The following is a 17913-nucleotide window of genomic DNA, read 5'->3' on the forward strand; positions in this document are numbered from 1 at the left end:
GGCTGTGAATTCATGGCTGTGCCTGCTGACTGCTTTCCTCCTCCTCTTTGCGTAGGTGCTGGACATGGACACAGAGGATGACCCCTTGTTACAGGATGCCTGGCTGGATGAGGAAGATGAAGAGGTAGCCTTCAGCTCCAGGAAGAGGCGGGAGGGTGCTCTGCTCTGCGGGAAAAGCCCCTGCAGAGCCAGGCCCCCGCGTGTCACCCTGCCCGTGTCTGGCTTCTGGAATATTGTTGGCTGGGTGTTTACCAACCCTTACTGTGCTGGCTTCATCCTTTTCCTGGGCTGTGCCATCCCAGCCGCTCTCGCCATCGTCATGTTCCTCCACTACCCAGCCCTGGACATCGACATCTCCTACAACGCCTTCGAGATCCGCAACCACGAGTCCTCTCAGCGCTTTGACGCCCTGGCCTTGGCCCTCAAGTCCCAGTTTGGGTCGTGGGGACGGAACCGCCGGGACCTGGCTGACTTCACCTCGGAAACCCTGCAGAAACTCATCTTTGAGCAGCTCCAGCAGCTTCACCTCAACTCCTCCCGCCTCGGGGGCAGCGGGCGGCTCAGGCGCAGCGCAGCCCCGGGCAGGACCAGCTCCCCCCAGCCCTGCGCCCGCCTCAGCCCCCCGGGGAACCAGAGCTCCCGAGTGGGCAGGGGTGCTCCCCGCTGGGATTATTCCAGCACTTACATCAGTGCCAACACACAGACTCATGCCCACTGGCGCATCGAGCTCGTTTTCCTGGCCCGGGGGGACTCTGAAAACAACATCTTCACCACTGAGCGCCTCGTCACCATCCATGAGGTTGAGCGCAAGATCATGGATCACCCCCGCTTCAGGGAGTTCTGCTGGAAGCCCCACGAGGTCTTGAAGGACCTGCCCTTGGGTTCCTATTCCTACTGCTCCCCTCCCAGCTCCCTCATGACCTACTTCTTCCCCACTGAGAGAGGAGGGAAGATTTATTACGATGGCATGGGACAAGACCTTGCTGACATCCAAGGTGAGCTGAGAGCCCTGGGTGAGGGCTGCCATGTGTAAGGCATTCATCTCCTGCAAGGGCAGGCAGTCCCTGGTGTGCAGCTAAGAGGGGCAGAGGGGAAGGTGCTGCCGTGGGGTGCCTGCAGGAATTATTTTCTGCTCTAGGGCCACTCTTCTACCCTGCAACCCAAGTCATGGGTTGAGTGAGAGGGTCAAATGAGGGGGACATCAAAGGTGAGCCCTGGGTGAGGGCTGCCATGTTGAAGTTATGTATCTATGCACCTCCTGCAAGGCCAGGCAGGCACTAAGAGGGGTGACTGCCTTGGGCAGAGGGGAAGGTGCTGTCATGGGGTGCCTTGAGGAATTATTTTCTGCTCTAGGGCCACTCTTCTACTCTGCAACTCCTGGGTTGAGTCAGAGGGACAAATGAGGGGTGTCTGACACTGTACTGACCATTGTCCCCTGTGAAAGGCTGAGGCACCAGAGAATTATCAGGGCTTGGGCAGACAATAGGGATGAGCTGCTCTGTACTGGGGAGCTGATGAAAGAAAGAGGTCTGTGGGCTGCTCCGGAGCCTGAAAGGCAGCTTGTGAGATACCAGGTGGAAAGGTTTCTCTAGAGAGAGGGGGAGGAAGGCCCTGCCTCCTCCTCCCAGCTCTGTACACTGTGCTGTGCCCCTCTAGTCAGGCAGAGACTTTGGATGGTGGAAAAGAGGTGAATCACCAGGAGTCTGTGGGTGTGAGGTGGCCGTGGGATGAAGCCTCCATCTGTCTCCCAAGCTCAGGCTGTGGATGGGAGCTGTCCAGGAGCCATAGAGGGAGCAGGCAAAGAATTAACTCCGTCTGCTCCAGGGAGTAACAGGTCTGCTACCAGAGCTGGAAGGAGCACAGTTTCTGGGTCTTTCTGGTGTGAACTCGAGGGAATTTGGATTTTGGGAGTAGACAGACACACCTCTTACTCAGAACTAGCTGACTATCCCCATCTCTGCATCCCTCATGCAACCAGATGACAGAGCTACCAGGTCACAGCAGAGCCAGGACTCCTCATCTCCAGAAGGGTTGTTCAGCTCTTGTGTGTCCCGGTGTGATGGAGCAAATAGTGTCCCAGTGTAGGACACGTAAGTGCATCCAGCAGCAGGAGTATTGCTGGAGGTGTTGTGTGGGTTGCTGCCTGGGGGAGGTGTGCCTCAGAACACAAGTCAGGGGGATGATGTGTCCCTGGTGGGAAACTGCACATGGGCAACATTGCCAGCAGAGTCTCAGAGCAGAAGTAGAATGTGAGTCTTTGCAGTTCAGCTTTTCCCCAGCTTTCCTTGCTCTCTGCAAGGCAGCAGCAGTCAGCATCACTCTGATGAAAGCCAGGATCACTCCCCATTTCCCATTGTCAGGTAAGACCCCTGTGCCAAATTGACCAAGCAGCACCTAACTAAAGCAGCTCTGCTCCTGCAGGGTCCCTGGAGCTGGCCATGACCCACCCTGAGTTCTACTGGTATGTGGATGAGGGCTTGTCTGCTGAGAACATGAAAAGCTCCCTGCTGAGGAGTGAAATCCTCTTTGGGGCACCACTGCCCAACTACTACTCTGTGGAGGATCGCTGGGAGGAGCAGCGCCACAAGTTCCAGAACTTTGTCATCACCTACGTGGCCATGCTGGCCAAGCAGTCCACCAGGTGAGGGGCTGTGCCTTGCAGGGAAAGGCAGGGGTTGGGAGGGATGATGCTTTCTGTCCCACTGAAGGAGTGGATGGAACAGGCCCTGCAGGTGTTAAAGCTCTGTCTTAAGGTTTACACAGAGTTTTTTTGCAGTTTTCACTCTTCTGTGACAGCCCTGTGGCATCTGCGCTCACCTGGAAGGCACAGAAGGTTTGGCATGCCAGCTCAGACTGGTGGTCAGGCTCCAGCAGTGGCCACAGTGTAATGGTGCAGAGGAAGGAGAAGCAGCATCTGCTTTGAAGCTGGGTGCAGGCACAGGGTGGGGGAGCATATGGCAGCAAACCACTCATATGCTTCCCCTTAATGCCACTTCCTCCTGCAGCAGCACACCAGGGATCTCAGTAGAGACAATGAAAGGGAGCCAAAAATTAAATCCATTGTCTGCCTTTCCACTCAGCCCCTGTCTAGCATGAAATCTGTTTGCTTCCATCTGAAGTCCAATTCCACTGGCTCTAACAGAGCTGTTTCTCTGCCTTCCTGGTCTGAATTCAGCCCCAGCTGGTCTGGTGCAGAGGAGGAATGGTCCTTGCTCAAGACATGAAGCTGTGGATCCAATAATGTTTTTACTTGTGTAATTCCTTCAAGAAGTATTTGTTACAGGGAAACAAGGAGGGGAGTTTCAGGGCAGGGTAAGTTTTAGGAAATGCAGGGGTTTTCTTTTACCACCAGGCCTGTGTTACTTTGGTTGAGCAGAACTGGAGCTAAAATCATAGCTGAATATCTAGACAGCTGAGGGAAGGCAGTGAGTCTCTCTCTGCCTTCTCTGTTGCTCTGACTCTCAACAGCTCCCAGAAGGTAGGGAGACTGAGCTTCAAAAGCAGAGTGAAGTGCAGACAGCCACAGCCCCTTCTCAGCAACGGGCTGGCAGTGATTTCCAGTTATGGGAAGTCAAAAGGGAACTGGGGCCAAGGCTCAGTTCCGAAGCTTGGATTCCTATTAGCCTCCTGTGGTGCATTGTTACTGTACTCTGGTTAAATTATCTTGGATTATTTCCACTCAGAGCCTGCCTCCAGAAGCAGAAGCTGGTAAATCATAAGGTTTCTGATAAGCTTCCACTCTGCCCACATCTCCTGGTTATTACCTTTGTGCTTAATGTAATAAGCAGTGATTAGGATTCCAGATGGAATTGGCTTTGGAGGCTTCAGGAGCTGTTTGCTGACAGCAAGAAGTCTATTAGTGCCAAAGACCCACCATCCACTGGAGAAATTCTGAAAACATTAGACCAGCTCTTTTCTTTTTCCCCCCTTGTGTGAACTTCACACCCAGCAGCAGCCTCCTCCTCCTTCCTCTCCCCACTGACCTGTTCCCTCAGAGAACTCCCAAGCTTATTAGAGCAGTGCCCTCCTTTTCCTCTGGAGGAGACGTTGTGCTTTGTGAACTCCCCTGGCTCTGCTCCCTTTTACACTCAGCTCTGCCTCCTCCTCTTCTTTCACATCTTCCCCTCCTAGCAAAGTCCAGGTGCTGTACGGAGGGACGGATTTGTTTGACTATGAAGTGAGGAGGACCTTCAACAATGACATGCTGCTGGCCTTCATCAGCAGTAGCTGCATAGCTGTCTTGGTCTACATCCTTACCTCCTGCTCAGGTAGGCTGCTGGCACGTGGAGTCAGATGGTGCTGGGATTCCTGGTGTCTGTGCCAGCCCCAGGGGAGGCTCTGGTGCCAGTCTAACTCTGTGGCACAGCAGAATGATGCAAGTCTGAATCTCCAGAGTTTGTGGGCAGGGTGAGGGGAAGGCTCACAGGAGAACAGGAATAAGATGCAAATTCCCACCTAACTGAGATGGATGTAAAGCTGAAGTAATTTCATGGATGGGCCTCAAGGGAAGGAGTCTGCAAGCAGTACCCTTGCAGCCCCAAACAATTCTCTGTCACCAACACCCTTTGGGAACCAGTATTTTGACAGGGCAGGTGGGAGGTGTCTGTTCTCAGAAGGGGTGGTTGCAGTACTGGTTTTTTCCATGATGTTTTTTTGTCTTCTGTAGTGTTCTTGTCATTCTTTGGCATCGCCAGCATTGGGCTGAGCTGTCTGGTGGCTCTGTTCCTGTACCACGTTGTCTTTGGGATCCAGTACCTGGGTATACTCAATGGTGTGGCTGCCTTTGTCATTGTGGGGATTGGTAAGCATGCCCTGACCCAAACCCTCCTGTGCTGCCTCCCCATAACTCCTGCCTGCAGGGGAGAGGAAGGTGGTGGCAGCAAACGCAGAGTAAATGATCAAACCCTTTCCCTCCATTACCTGTGAGTGAAATATTTGCAGGTCAGGTGTCGAGGGGATATTAGATTTTTAGCACGTGTGCCTCCTGTGAGCAGAGGATCAAAATCTCCCCCCTCTGCTTTTGCAGGGGTTGATGATGTCTTTGTTTTCATCAACACCTACCGCCAAGCCACCCACCTCAAGGACCTGCGGCTCCGCATGATCCACACTATCCAGACAGCAGGCAAAGCCACCTTCTTCACCTCCCTGACCACAGCTGCAGCATATGCTGCCAACATCTTCTCTCAGGTACACTGCAGCTCTGCTGTTTGGGGCTTTCCCTTTCTAACAAGAGGCCCTAATAGAGGGAGAAGCTGCCAGCACTGTCTTTGCGTCCTCTCCTCCAGCACAGGGGGCATACTGGACTTGCTTGCCCTTACCTGCTCTAAGGCAGTGGATGCTGTCCCTCTATCAGTATCCAAGACAATATTTCTTATGCCACTGATCAAAGAGGATCCAGTGGCTATCAGCCTCTGTCTCAGCTCTGTACCTCCCAGGTTTGCTATCAGAACTGAGGTCAGCAGGTGCTATTCTCAGGTTCCTCCAGATACCTCTTTCTGGCCTGATGTCTCTCCAGCTCTCCTCTCCTGTTTGACCCCAACTCCACGTTCTCTCCCTTCACATAGATCCCAGCCGTGCATGACTTTGGACTCTTCATGTCCCTGATTGTGTCCTGCTGCTGGGTAGCTGTGCTCTTCACCATGCCAGCTGCTCTTGGAATATGGACCCTTTATTTGTCCCCACTAGAGAGCTCCTGCCAAAGCAGGTGAGCCCTGGAGCCTTCTTGAGTGGGTGGGAAGTTGTGAACTCATCTCCAAGGCAGTGTGCAGATCCCCTCAGTCTCTCTCAGCTTGGCTTTGCCATTCCCTGTTAGCCCCTAACAGGAGAGAAATTTAACCTCTGCCATTCCAGACTGGAGAGAAGCAGAAGGGCCAGATCCCAGTCTCATTCCCCCTGGTGTATGCACAGCTGTCTCTCAGGACTCAGCCTGCAATGCCAGTCCTACCTCTTTGTGGAAACCCACGGAGTCTTGGAGCCATTTGTGTCCTCAGAGCACTTATTGCACAGCTAAATGCTCAAGCTGTGGAGATGGGCACTCCAAAGCAGACAGATCTAATTGCTGTAAGCACAAGCAGGGCATACAGATTTGTGTTTGAAAGTCAGCACATTTCCTTTGCCCCTGCTCTTTAGCAGTGCAGGTGACCTGGTCTGATTTAATTCATTAGCAGAGAGCTGAACTGCTGAAACCCTTGTCACTCAGTGCCCAGTTCATGGCCCAGCTCTGCTCTCTGTATCCAGCCCAGCCTGCTCCTGCTTTGCCACAGCAGCTCAGCCCCTGACCTCTCAGCACTTAGCAATGGCAATTACTCCTGGCAGAACCTGATGTCTTTCCAAGTAATTGGAGCAGGCTGTTGGAGCTCTCCCTGACACTGAAGGAGCCCGTGGTAACTCTGTGCAGGGTATGTGTGGTTTAAAATTCATGCCTTTGTCTCCAATCCAGCTGCAGTCAGAAGTGCACCAAGAAGAGTGCCTTGCACCTGGCTGAAGATCTCTTAATTGCCTCAGAGGCCCCTTCCAGAGCAGGCAGAGAGGCTCTTCCCTATCTTGATGATGACATCCCACTCCTCAGTGTGGAGGAGGAGCCTGGTATGTACCTGCTGTGCAGTGCCTCAGAGGGACCTCACTGCCCTCTGCATCCTCCAGTCCCTTCTGTCTCTGCCCTTGGTCCATGCCTCAGTTTTCCTGCTTTTAAGCTGCTGGTGGTGGTGTCACAGGAGGCTGTAGGAGTCTGAACTCACTAATGGTTGTAAGTTGCTTTGGGATCTTCAGTGGGTGTCAGTACATGCTTTCCTACCTGCTTTGCTTATCCTCATGGGTGGGTTCTACATTCTGGCTGGAATCACTAATTATGTAGAATGAAAATTCTAATCCATAGCACTAGGACAGTGTATTTTTGAGAAAAGAAAGACTTTTCCCCTCTTCCCTGCCATTCAGAGCAATGCATTTGGGCAGCAGGCGTGAGAACACTTTGCTTTCCTCCAGCATCACCTCCTCAGAGCATCTCTTCCATTATGGCAAGGAGAGGGCAAAGACTTGTCTGAGAGAGATCACATAAGCCACCTAGAAAAACAGCCCAGAATTTCCCTCCCTCTTGTTAGCAGGAGATAATCCTTCTAGCCCTGACTGAAGATCAGGGTGCTGATGGGGTCATGCTCTGCTCTACTTGGCTTTTAAACCGTGCTGAGGTCTTTTCCTTTTAACCCCCCAGCAGGAGTGGTCTGGGCAGTGAGTAGCCTTCAGGCCAAGCAGCAAACTGGAACTGGAGGAAAATGAAGCAGTGAGAGCCCATCAATCCCTCCCAGCAGTGTGCAGACCCCCTCCCAGCAGAACAGGCTCTGAGCTGCCTTTGATGGGCAGCCAGCTAAGCTTTGGCACTGTGCTGCAGGAGCTGTCTCCTCCTTAGCATGCCAGAGCCACAGGTGATGGTAATATATGGAAATAACTCCTTCCCTTGACCAGAGCAAACAGCAGGATGCTTTTCTCTGGGGCCCTCTGGGCATCAGGTAACTTGTGAAGAAGCAAAGCAGCTTGTTCCAGTTGGTGCCCAAGCATGGTTTGTGTGGCAGCTGTAGAGCATGGCAGGCAGACACTGACTGCAGGACAGGTCCCTTGGCAGCCCTGAGCTGGAGTCAGGAGCTCAGACAGGAGCCAGGCTGCCATCCAGAGGAGGTCAGCTGTGGGGAGTCAGCTGCAAGACATACTGAGTGGGACAGGTAGGCATTTTTCTTGGCCCAAGAAGCATGCAGTGTCCCTGTGACCATATGGGCAATGTTAGTGAGGTCTGGCAGAGGGAGAACAGGCTGAAGAGGCTTTGGACTGAACCATGGATTTAGGAGTGGAGCTGTCACACACTGTTATGGCTTGAGAAAGATGCTTCCTATGACATCCTGGCCTGGGGCTGACATCTCCTTAGCCTAACTGGGCTGTACAGCACCTTGCAGAAGATTTTTTAGAGCGATTTTGTGTTAGAGGCATGATACTGAGACTGGCTTTGCTTTCTCTCTCCAGTCTCCCTGGAAATGGGGGATGTCCCCTTGGTATCTGTGATGCCAGAAAATCTGCAGCTCCCTGCAGAGAAGGGCAGTCGGGGGCAGCTGATAAGTCACCTGCAGGAGCTGCTGGAACACTGGGTGCTGTGGTCTGCAGTGAAGAGCAGATGGGTGATTGTGGGTAAGGAAGCAGTGGGTATTCTCTCTGCGTGGATTTTGACAGCATCTCAACCACTCCCCAAGCCCTGATTATTAATGACAACAGACTGAGAAAGAGGGACATGATACATAGCTTCTAACTCAGTGGAAGAGTGTCCCCAGTCCTTAAGGGAACTGCATGAGGAACTCTGAGACTTTTCCATCCCTGTCCTTTCGTTCAGATCTGAAATGCCAAGTCCTGAAGGGGTCACCCAGACATGGGGCTCATGACAAGAGAGCCCAGCTACCAATGGGCTTGAGAGGGGCTCTCCCTTTTTCCTGCTAAAAATACCAGCTTCCTGTCACACCTCTGAGTCTGTGCTAAGTGCAGGATGCCTGTAGGGTCCTGCACACTTACTTGGCCTTCTCCTTGCAGGGCTTTTTCTCCTGGTTTTGCTCCTGTCCATATTCTTTGCCAGCCGCCTCCACCCAGCCAGCCGGGCTCCAGTCTTGTTCCGGCCAGACACAAACATCCAGGTGCTCCTGGACCTGAAATACAACCTGAGTGCTGAAGGCATCTCCTGCATCACCTGCTCAGGTGAGGGTGCTGCTCCCCAGCCCGTGGTGGGTGCAGCCTGGCTGAAGCCCTGGGCTAAAAGGCGAGGTAGGGGTAATGTTGTTTAAATCTCTCATTGGAAGTTGGGAAGACCCCACTGAACTTTGGTGCACTCTGGGCTTGGGGTGCTTGAGCTGACTGTAGGAGTGGAGTATTTGGAAAAGTAGCCTCTGCTTTCAGAATGATCTGCCTGAGTGGTTTTGCTGGAGTAATTCCTTTATAATCCATGAAAAGTGATTATGTTGACTCATAAGTGACAAGCCAGTGACCAGCTGGGGGGCTGTGGCTCTGTGTTCCCTGCTCAGAGTTGGTGTTTGATAGCAGAGTCTGTGCTGTGTGCAGGGCTGGTAGGTCTCTTGTCATGCCATTCACACTTTCCTCCCTGACTAACCTTGTGTGACAGGTTTGTTTCAGGAAAAGCCTCACAGCTTGCAGAACAACATCCGAACCTCCCTGGAAAAAAAGAAGAGGGGCTCAGGGTCACCTTGGGGAAGCAAAGGGAGCATAAGTGATACAGGACAACAAGGTAAGAAGGGTATGATGAATTTGGCCACGTTTGGGTCCAGAGCCCAAGGGCTTTCTCAGGTTAAAACTAAATCCTATAATCTGAAGAACTGATGGGGAGTAATTCTCTTCAGACCCTGCCCTGCTGAGCCCTTGTTTGATGCTGGGTGTAAGAGGCATCTTACAACCCCCCTTCCTGGAATGCCTGGAATGCTCTAGGATGTGCTCCTATAACCCAGGTGGCAGGACAGTAACAAATCCCTCTGATCTGCATCATCTGGATACAGGGCTGGGAGCTCACAGCTGTTGTATCCCAGTCCTGGGTCACAACCTTGTTGGCAGGCTGTGAGGAGAGCAAATTCAGCCTGTTTTGCAGGGTGTTTTCTGGATAAATGGCATAGGGCCAGGTCTCAAGATGACATGAATCAGTTGGCTGTCAGGAATTACTGCAGCTCAGGATCTCTTTGTGAAAAGCTTTGAAAGGTGTGCTGGGCTGAAGGCAGAGGAGGCAGCAGACCCTCTGTCTGTAGGATTTGCTGGTTTGACAAGCAGCATGAGCCCTCATGGCCTCTGTTTTCTTCAGATCTCCAGGGCACTGTGTACATCTCCAAGTCCCGAAGCAAGGGCAGACCAGCCATCTACAGATTCTCCCTCAATGCCAGTGTCCCTGCCCCCTGGCAGATGGTGTCACCAGGAGATGGGGAGGTGCCTTCATTCCAGGTGAGTCAGTCCAGGGATGCTTGGACCCCTCTATCAAGAGTGCAGCACTCAACAGGTGAGCACAAGAGCCTCCTCCTGTCTCTTCATTGGGTCCAAGGTAGCTCAGGGTGAAATTTGCAGGGCCTTGCAGTCAGGTAGCTAAGGAGGGCACTGTGCTTGGCAGCATTAAAGATTCTGCCTCCCAGTGCCACCACACTTACCTGTTGCTATGTGACTGTCAGCAGTGGCAGCAGGAGTGTGGGTGTCTGTGGAGATCAGGTGAGATCTGGCATCATCAGTAGAAACTGCTGCAGAGACAGCTGGATTCCCACTGCTTCCTCCCATCCATCCACAGCCACAGGCAGCAGTGCTTGTACCCAGGCCACCTTGGGGACACACATATCCCCAGGAGGACTCGAGTAGGGGACAGAACCTGGACGGAACCATTCAGCCTAGGCCACAGGGAATGGGGAGGGGGGGTAGTGAGGGGCTGGGCAAACCTGGGAAGGAGGCAGGCTGAGGGCTGGGCTGGGGTTGTGCCTGCAGTGCTCATTCTGTGTGGCTGTGCTGGTGCTCAGGGAGGAGGGGAGTGTGTGATGCTAATGTGCAAGAGGCTGCAACCCTGTGGAGTTAAGTGTCTGTTTTCATTAATCCATTGCTCAGGTGTATAGAGTGCCTTTCGGTAACTTCACCAGGAAGCTGACAGCTTGTGTGTCCACAGTAGGGCTGCTTAAGCAGACGAGCCCCAGGAAGTGGATGATGACCACCTTGTCCTGTGACACCAAGAGGGGCTGGAAGTTCGACTTCAGCTTCTACGTGGCCGCCAAGGAGCAGCAGAGAACACGGTACCTTCCAGACCTGACCCAGGGGCTGGCAGCAAAACCAGCCCAGCTGAGTGGCTGATATGGGATGCCTCATGCCCAGTGCAAGTCCTGCTTGCAGTTAGTGACATTCATGGCCCCAGGACTTGCTGCAAATATTCCCTGTCTTTGTAAAGTTATTTTGTAGACCCGTGGCATCGTTAATGTCCCCACAGGACTGGTCCTGGGGACTTCTTTGGGTGGCAAAAAGACATGGCTCATCTTGCCTTTTGCCCCCTGAGCTCTTGGGTGGAACCAAGTGTGATGTGAACCAAATGTAATGTCTAGGGATCCAGATCTGAAGTTGCTCAGCTTTTTCTTTCCTGCTGTCCCTGGGAATGTCTGTTTCCATGCCATGCTTTGGATGCATCATCTTTACTCCCTCTGGTCCCCCATAACAAACTTTCTTTGCTGCACAGGAAACTGTACTTTGCCCAGTCACACAAACCACCTTACCATGGCCGAGTGTGTGCAGCACCTCCTGGCTGTCTTCTCAGCTCCAGCCCAGATGGACCCACCAAAGGCATCCTTTATGTCCCCAGTGAGAAAGGTAAGCTGAGGAGGACTTCCTCAGCCATATCTGGCCCAGAGAACAAGACTTCTTTTTGCTGCCTTCTGATGTAACCAACCTTTCTTCTCTGTCTGCCAGCAGCACCAAAAGCAAAGCTCTCAGCCACTTCTGGATTTAACCCTTGCATGAACACGGGCTGTGGGAAGCCTGCAGTGAGGCCCCTGGTGGACACAGGAGCCATGGTGTTTGTGGTGTTTGGGATCAGGGGTGTCAATCGCACTCATCGCCCGGACAACCACGTCATTGGAGACATGGTACACAGTTCTGCATGCTGGACAGGCCTGCCCAGGGCTGAGGAGTGAGGGGAGGTCTCCCCAGGTGGTGGTGGGTTAATCCCCACAGCGTGGGCCAGAGGGATGGAGGAGCAGAGTTGGTTGCATTGTGATGAGGCAGAAGTATGTCCCTCTGTTAGCAAATTCACAGCTAATGGAGATCAGGAAGCCCTTAACTGAAATAGCTTCAGACTTCTTGGGAAATCCCCTCTCTGAGTGCAATATCTAACCTTCCAATTTTGAGTCTAAATCTGGCTTTCCTGGGGATTTTAGCAGCAAATGCATCTTGAGCTCAGTATGAGAACCTCATTACACATTCAAGATCCAGGGAACTGATATTTTTCTCTAATTGTTTATCTTGTTGTGAGATGTTAACATGACAAAATACAAATCAGTTGCTCTGGGGAAAGGTTACAAAATGTGACTTTTCCAGGAACAGCTTATCTCCCAGATCTGATACCCTGACATATTCACAGCCTTTCCCCAGCAGAATTATGCTCAGTCGGGGTCACTTGGCAGATGCTTTTCAGCCTTCTGTTCTTCCTGCATTCTGATTTGGGCATCAGGAAGGATCAGCCTTTGCCTGCTTCCTCTGGAGGGGGAAAACATGCAGGCAGTGGGGAGGGCAGAAAGCTGGAGTTTTGTGCTGGGGGGCTGAGCTGCTCCTTAGGCAGACCCTGATGGCTTTGGGCACTGATTTCTCAGTGCTTCTGTCTTCCTGCCTGATTTATTTATTTTTTCCTGGGTTGTCTGGTGAGGCAGAGATACCTGGTGGGTTTTTCCCACCCTATATATAACCTGTAGTTTGTGTAAGCAAGTCCCAGGCTGGGTAGCCAAGGAGAGAACTCAGCTTCTGCCTTCTTTTGCCAGTTGCTGTGTGGATGCCTCACGTGTGGTGCTCTTCTTGTTGTGTCTCCTTGTGAAAGGGCAGCGTTATCTATGATGACAGCTTTGACCTCTTCAAAGAGATTGGCAACCTGTGCCACCTCTGCAAAGCCATTGCCAGCAACACCGAGCTGGTGAAGCCAGGAGGGGCTCAGTGCCTGCCCTCTGGTAGGTAGGACTAATGCCAGCCACAGAGTCCTTGGGGAGATCCTTGGGTCCCTGGGTGGAGGCTGCTTCTCACCCTCCTGTCTGAGGATATCTGGCTGCTGAGGGCTTTTTAAACCTCCAGATCCTGGCTTGCTGAGGCAGGGAAAAGCCAGGGAGCTGCCAGTCAGTGGTAAAGGCAGGCAGTGCAGGGAGGTGTTTCTTGGCAGTCAGCATTCCTGATCTGCCTGTTTCCACCTGAGTCACAGCCCAATGGATCATCCAGCCCGTGCTTCTGTGTGCTGTGCCACCTGTTTTAGGGATGAGGAACACATAGCAAGTGAGACAGTCTGTGTTCTGCAGCTCTGCTTGGCAGCAGTGTTGATTTGAGTTGTTTGTTCAACAGCAAGTCAGAAAGGATGGCTGCTTCTTGCTGTATCCATTTCTTTCCAAGACAGTTTTGCCCTTCTAGGACATGCCCCTGGCCATGCTTTCTGGGAGATCAGGAAGAAAAATGGTCCCTATAACTCCCAAGATACTGGGCATGTTATTTAGGATTCAATCCTGTGATGATAAGAACAGAATTGCCTGTTCTTGCCAGTAATGGGTATTGCTGGTCTTACAATCTTTTGGACAAGTAAATATCTGTTTAATAGTTCCTGAAAAACCAGTGTATCACAGCTGACAAATTGGGCCTGTAGCTCTTTTGTAGGGTTTTGGGGTTTTTTTTCCTCCCCCCACCCCCATCCTCTTGCTCTGGTGTGTTGTTTCCTTCCCTTGTCCTCCATCCTTTGCTTTTTCATTCTTTCCAGGATACAGCATCTCCTCCTTTCTGCAGATGTTGCACCCTGAGTGTAAGAACATCCCTGAGCCAAACCTGCTGCCTGGCCAGCTCTCTCATGGGGCAGTGGGGGTGAAGGATGGGAAGGTGCAGTGGATCTCCATGGCATTTGAATCGGTGAGCACACAAGTGTGGCTGCTTGTGCCACAGTTCACTCTTATCACGAGAGCTCAGGCAAAGAGCTGCTGGCAGCTGTGTCACTGGTACTGCAGCTCCAGCTGACCTGTTCTACCTCTCTCCTTGCCATGCATGCCCTGTCCCAAAGAGCAGGGCACAAAAATAACGTGTTCATCTTCCTACAGACAACCTACAAAGGGAAATCTTCCTTCCAGACTTATGCTGACTACCTGAAATGGGAAACATTCCTACAGCAGCAGCTCCAGCTCTTCCCAGAGGGCTCTGCTCTCCGGCACGGTTTCCAGACCTGTGAGCACTGGAAGCAGATCTTCATGGAGATCATAGGCAAGTGACTGCCATGTTTCTCTCTCTGAGGAGCCCGTGCTCTCCTACACATCTTCCCAGCACACTGATCCAGCTGGTGTGCCTGTGTTGTGTCTTCAGTCCCTCACCATTTCTGTGGGAACTCCTTCTGCCCCGATTCTGTCAGATTCCTTGGCAGATTCCAGAGCAATAGAAGGGAGGCAAGAAGTTGATTGCCCACTTCCCACTTTCCCATCTTTCCCAATGTGAGTGCCTGCCTGTTTTCCTGCCAGCAGGGATGCAGTGCCTTGCTCATCCCAGCTCTCACTTTTCAGCAGTGAAATGAGATGTTTTTCTCTTCCAGGAGTGCAGAGTGCCCTGTATGGTCTCGTCCTCTCTCTGGTTATCTGTGTGGCTGCAGTGGCAGTGTTTACCACTCACATCCTCCTCCTGCTACCTGTGCTGCTCAGCATTTTAGGTAAAAGTCTCAATTCCAGTGTGTCAGGCTTTCCTTTTGTCTGAAATCAGTGGGCTGTGGCACTGCTGAGTCTCTGGAGATTTGAACTGAATTGCTTCTACTCTGTGTAAACCCTTCTGGCTTTCCAGGAGCCAGCCCTGATACACCCAGGTGAATGGGAGGAAGTCTCAACAAATGCACAGGAACCTCATTGGGAAAGTAGATTTGTGTGTCTAATTCCCAGTGTGTTTTATCTACACAATCCCTTCTATTTGTTTAAATAAGGGTTTTAGCTACACAAATGCCATCCCTGCCTGTTATGTATAATAATGTGATTAAGTCCCACATGCTCTGAATAACAATTGCACTACTTCCCAAGGATCTGTGCCATGGCTGCTGTTTCCAAGCAGTGGGAGATTTTAAAAGCTGAATATTTTAATGGTTTTGTTGGTATTTGAAGGAGATCTGTAAATAGTTCCCTCTGCCTGGTCGGTGCTTTGATGGGATTGTGGGCTAAGTGTGTTGCTAAACTTCTCAGTTTAAAAATGAAATCTATCATTTTAAAACCACTTACTCTCCCACACATGACTCACAAACAAACATCACTCTTTGTCTTTTAAGAAAAACCTCAGTTTCTCTCAGCAAGCAGAACAAAGGGCCCTCTTCTCTGCAGTGCATGTGTGCACACAGACACAGCTGCCTGGGCTTGGGTTCATTTAACAAGTGTCAGTCTAGCTGGGCACCAGCCTGCCAGTTTGCCAGTATTTATCCAAGTGCTTCTCTGTACCCAGCAGGTCCTGGGGGCAGTGGGAGGTGAGGGAAGTGTTTGCCTCCATGGGCAGGAGGAGAGGAGGTGACAAGATTCACACCTGCAAGGGTGTGATCCCAGATATCCCAGTGATGGAATTCTGTCAGCTGTCCTTTAAATTCCCCTAATGTGACCTTCTTCACACAGGGGTGGTCTGCTTGGTGGTGACCATCATGTACTGGTCTGGCTGGGAAATGGGGGCTGTGGAAGCCATTTCCCTCTCCATCCTCGTTGGCTCCTCTGTCGATTACTGCGTGCACTTGGTGGAGGGCTACCTGCTGGCAGGGGAAAACCTGCCCCTGCACCAGGCAGAGGTGAGCTCCTTCCTTCCTTCCTGCAGCCTTACATCCCCTCCCCTGTCCTCCATGCCATGCAGCTCTGATGCAGGACCTTGGGCATGATGGCCCAGGGAGGATGCATCTTGCCAGGCTCACAGCATGCCTGGGCACTTGCTGCTTGTCCAGCCCGAAACTGCTGTCAGCTTCTGTGCCTCAGGACAATAAACCCAGCTGAGAGTCCACCCCACATGGTTGCCCCTTTCTTTCTGGCCACACCTGTGTCCAAAGTAAGGCCCTTTCATGCCCCAGCAGATAGATTGGTGCTGGAAAGGTACAAGAACACTTGTTCTGTAACCTCAGACAGCAGGAACTGCCTGGGCTGTGCTCATACAGCAGCTCAATCCTGGGCCAGGACCCCGTGAGCCAACCCATCCTCTTAAAAGACTAAAATCTTAGTGTAGCCCCATGTCAGGGTTTAACACTGGCCTGGCAATTAAACTGAGCAAGAGATGTTCTCTGTTAATGCCCCTCTCCTTCCTGAAAAAGGAGGGAGAGAGACTGACGGGCTGGAAACTAAACTATCCAGCTTTAATGAAACAGTGATGATAAATAGGAAAAATCACTAAATCTATACAAATATACAGGAAAATTAATCCCAGGTTCCTCCCCCCTCTCCCCCAATAACTCTCCCATCCCCACCGAGGCTGCAGGGCAGCCCTGGGAAAGTCCAGGCTGGAATCCTGGGGTCAGGAGCAGTTGGGAGCTGGAGGCAGAACACAGAGATTCAGGCTGGGATGGATCAGGAGCACAGGCAGAGGAAGGGATGGAATCCTCCCAGGATGCTGAAGCAAACAGGGACAGGGGAAGAAGGGGAAGCAGGAAGGGGTTTGACCCTGGGGATCCCTCAGATTTATCCTGAGTATGAGGTGGATGGGATGGGATACTCTGTTTGGTCAGTTCTGGTCATTTCTCTTGTCCCTTCCTCCCTCAGGGAGGGTTTCAGGTGTGAGCTCTTGACTCCTTTTCTCCTTCTGGAGGGCAAAATGTTCCTCAGAGCCGAGCAGTGCTTTGGTTCTGCACCCCAGGCTCTGGCTGTAACTATGAACATGGACTGGGATCAGTCCCAGCACCAGACACTGCCTGAGAACCTTGCTGTTCATTTCAGCAAGTGCAGCTGCTTACAAGAGACTGAGCTGAAAGCAAAAGCACCAGGCAGAAAATCCCCTTTATCCTGGCCCAAACCAGGACAAAAGGGAATAAGGACAAGGGTGGTGTCTGCCTCTTCCTGAGCTGCTCCAGTGCTGGGCTTGAGTCCTGCTCCTTTGGGGCTGTGCTGGGAGGGAGGAGAAGAATGGGGAGAGAAGAGGCACTGCTGCTCTCAGCTCAGTCCTGGTGCCTTCAATCTGTGCTAGAAACACCCTACAGACACTGGCTGCAAAAGGACAGGACAGAAAATCCCCTTTATCCTGTCCCTAACCAGACCACCCCATTTCCTTCTCCTCCCTGCTCCTCACCCCTCCTTGCTGTCCCTTTTCTCCAGGACCCCACAGCCTGTCGCCAGTGGAGGACGATGGAAGCCGTGCGCCACGTGGGGGTGGCCATTGTCTCCAGTGCTGTCACCACAGTGATTGCCACCGTCCCCCTCTTCTTCTGCATCATTGCCCCTTTTGCCAAGTTTGGGAAGATCGTGGCCCTCAACACGGGAATCTCCATCCTCTACACCTTAACTGTGAGCACAGCCCTGCTGAGCATCATGGGCCCGGGCACCTTCACCCGCAGCACCACGTCCTGCCTCAAAGCTGTGGTGGGAGTGCTGCTGGCTGGCCTGCTGGGTCTCTGCATCTGCCTCACCCTCATGAAAAGTGGATTTAAGATCCCTCTGCCTAACGGGACAGCCCTGTAGACCCCCTCACCCCCCCGTGCCCCAGAGCCAAATGCTCTGTCCTCTTGCTCCCTTTCTTTTTTTCTTTTTTTTCTTTTTTTTTTTTTTAAAGGATATTTTTTGTAAGAAAAAAAACGAGGAAAAAAAGCCCCCTTTTTCCAGAAGTTTTTCAACTCCAGATGCACTTTATTTTCTAATGAGTTTTGCTCTAAACTGGTATTTATTTCAGTAGTGATGGATGGATGACGGACAGTGAGGGCTGCCCAGGGAATACCTCAGCCTGTGAGTAGGAGGGGAGGAGAAGGTCTCCTTCTCTCAATTTTCTTTCTACTTTTTTTTTCCTTTTTTTCTTCTCTTTCTTTTCCTTTTTTTCTTTTTCTTTTTTTTTTTTTTTTTTTTATGAACAAAGCTTTCTGGAACCGCAAAGCTAGAAGGGGAAAAGCTGGGATGGCCACCTGATCCCTTTCAAAACTTCTCCCTTTGTCCCTCCCCTTGAGGTGAGGTCCTGTCCCCATGCCAAGCCTGTGCCTCACTCCCTGAGCCTTGGAAA

General features: G+C 51.9%; 1 protein-coding gene across 1 annotated transcript; it reads left to right on the plus strand.

Moving 5' to 3' along the window:
• The first annotated feature begins 64 nt into the window (after window positions 1–64).
• Window positions 65–17426, plus strand: DISP3 (dispatched RND transporter family member 3). Its single transcript, XM_030463794.1, has 20 exons — window positions 65–995; window positions 2422–2641; window positions 4132–4268; window positions 4667–4801; window positions 5027–5187; window positions 5565–5704; window positions 6440–6585; window positions 8008–8169; window positions 8563–8724; window positions 9146–9268; window positions 9830–9966; window positions 10609–10790; window positions 11225–11355; window positions 11458–11630; window positions 12575–12701; window positions 13490–13635; window positions 13821–13980; window positions 14303–14416; window positions 15351–15517; window positions 17022–17426. The coding sequence occupies exons 1-20, from the start codon at window positions 65–67 to the stop codon at window positions 17382–17384; spliced, it is 4017 nt and encodes a 1338-aa protein (XP_030319654.1). The 3' UTR covers window positions 17385–17426.
• Window positions 17427–17913: the final 487 nt, after the last annotated feature.

The sequence above is a fragment of the Calypte anna genome, chromosome 21, assembly GCF_003957555.1.
Source record: "Calypte anna isolate BGI_N300 chromosome 21, bCalAnn1_v1.p, whole genome shotgun sequence".
NCBI classification, from domain to species: Eukaryota; Metazoa; Chordata; class Aves; order Apodiformes; family Trochilidae; genus Calypte; species Calypte anna.

Bases quoted from the DNA above. Each gene is read 5' to 3' on its own strand.
- DISP3 (XM_030463794.1), top strand. From the start codon at position 65: ATGGACACAGAGGATGACCCCTTGTTACAGGATGCCTGGCTGGATGAG. The intron at 2,642-4,131 runs GTGAGGGGCTGT...TTCCCCTCCTAG, and splicing joins CTGGCCAAGCAGTCCACCAG to CAAAGTCCAGGTGCTGTACG. The intron at 4,269-4,666 runs GTAGGCTGCTGG...TGTCTTCTGTAG, and splicing joins CATCCTTACCTCCTGCTCAG to TGTTCTTGTCATTCTTTGGC.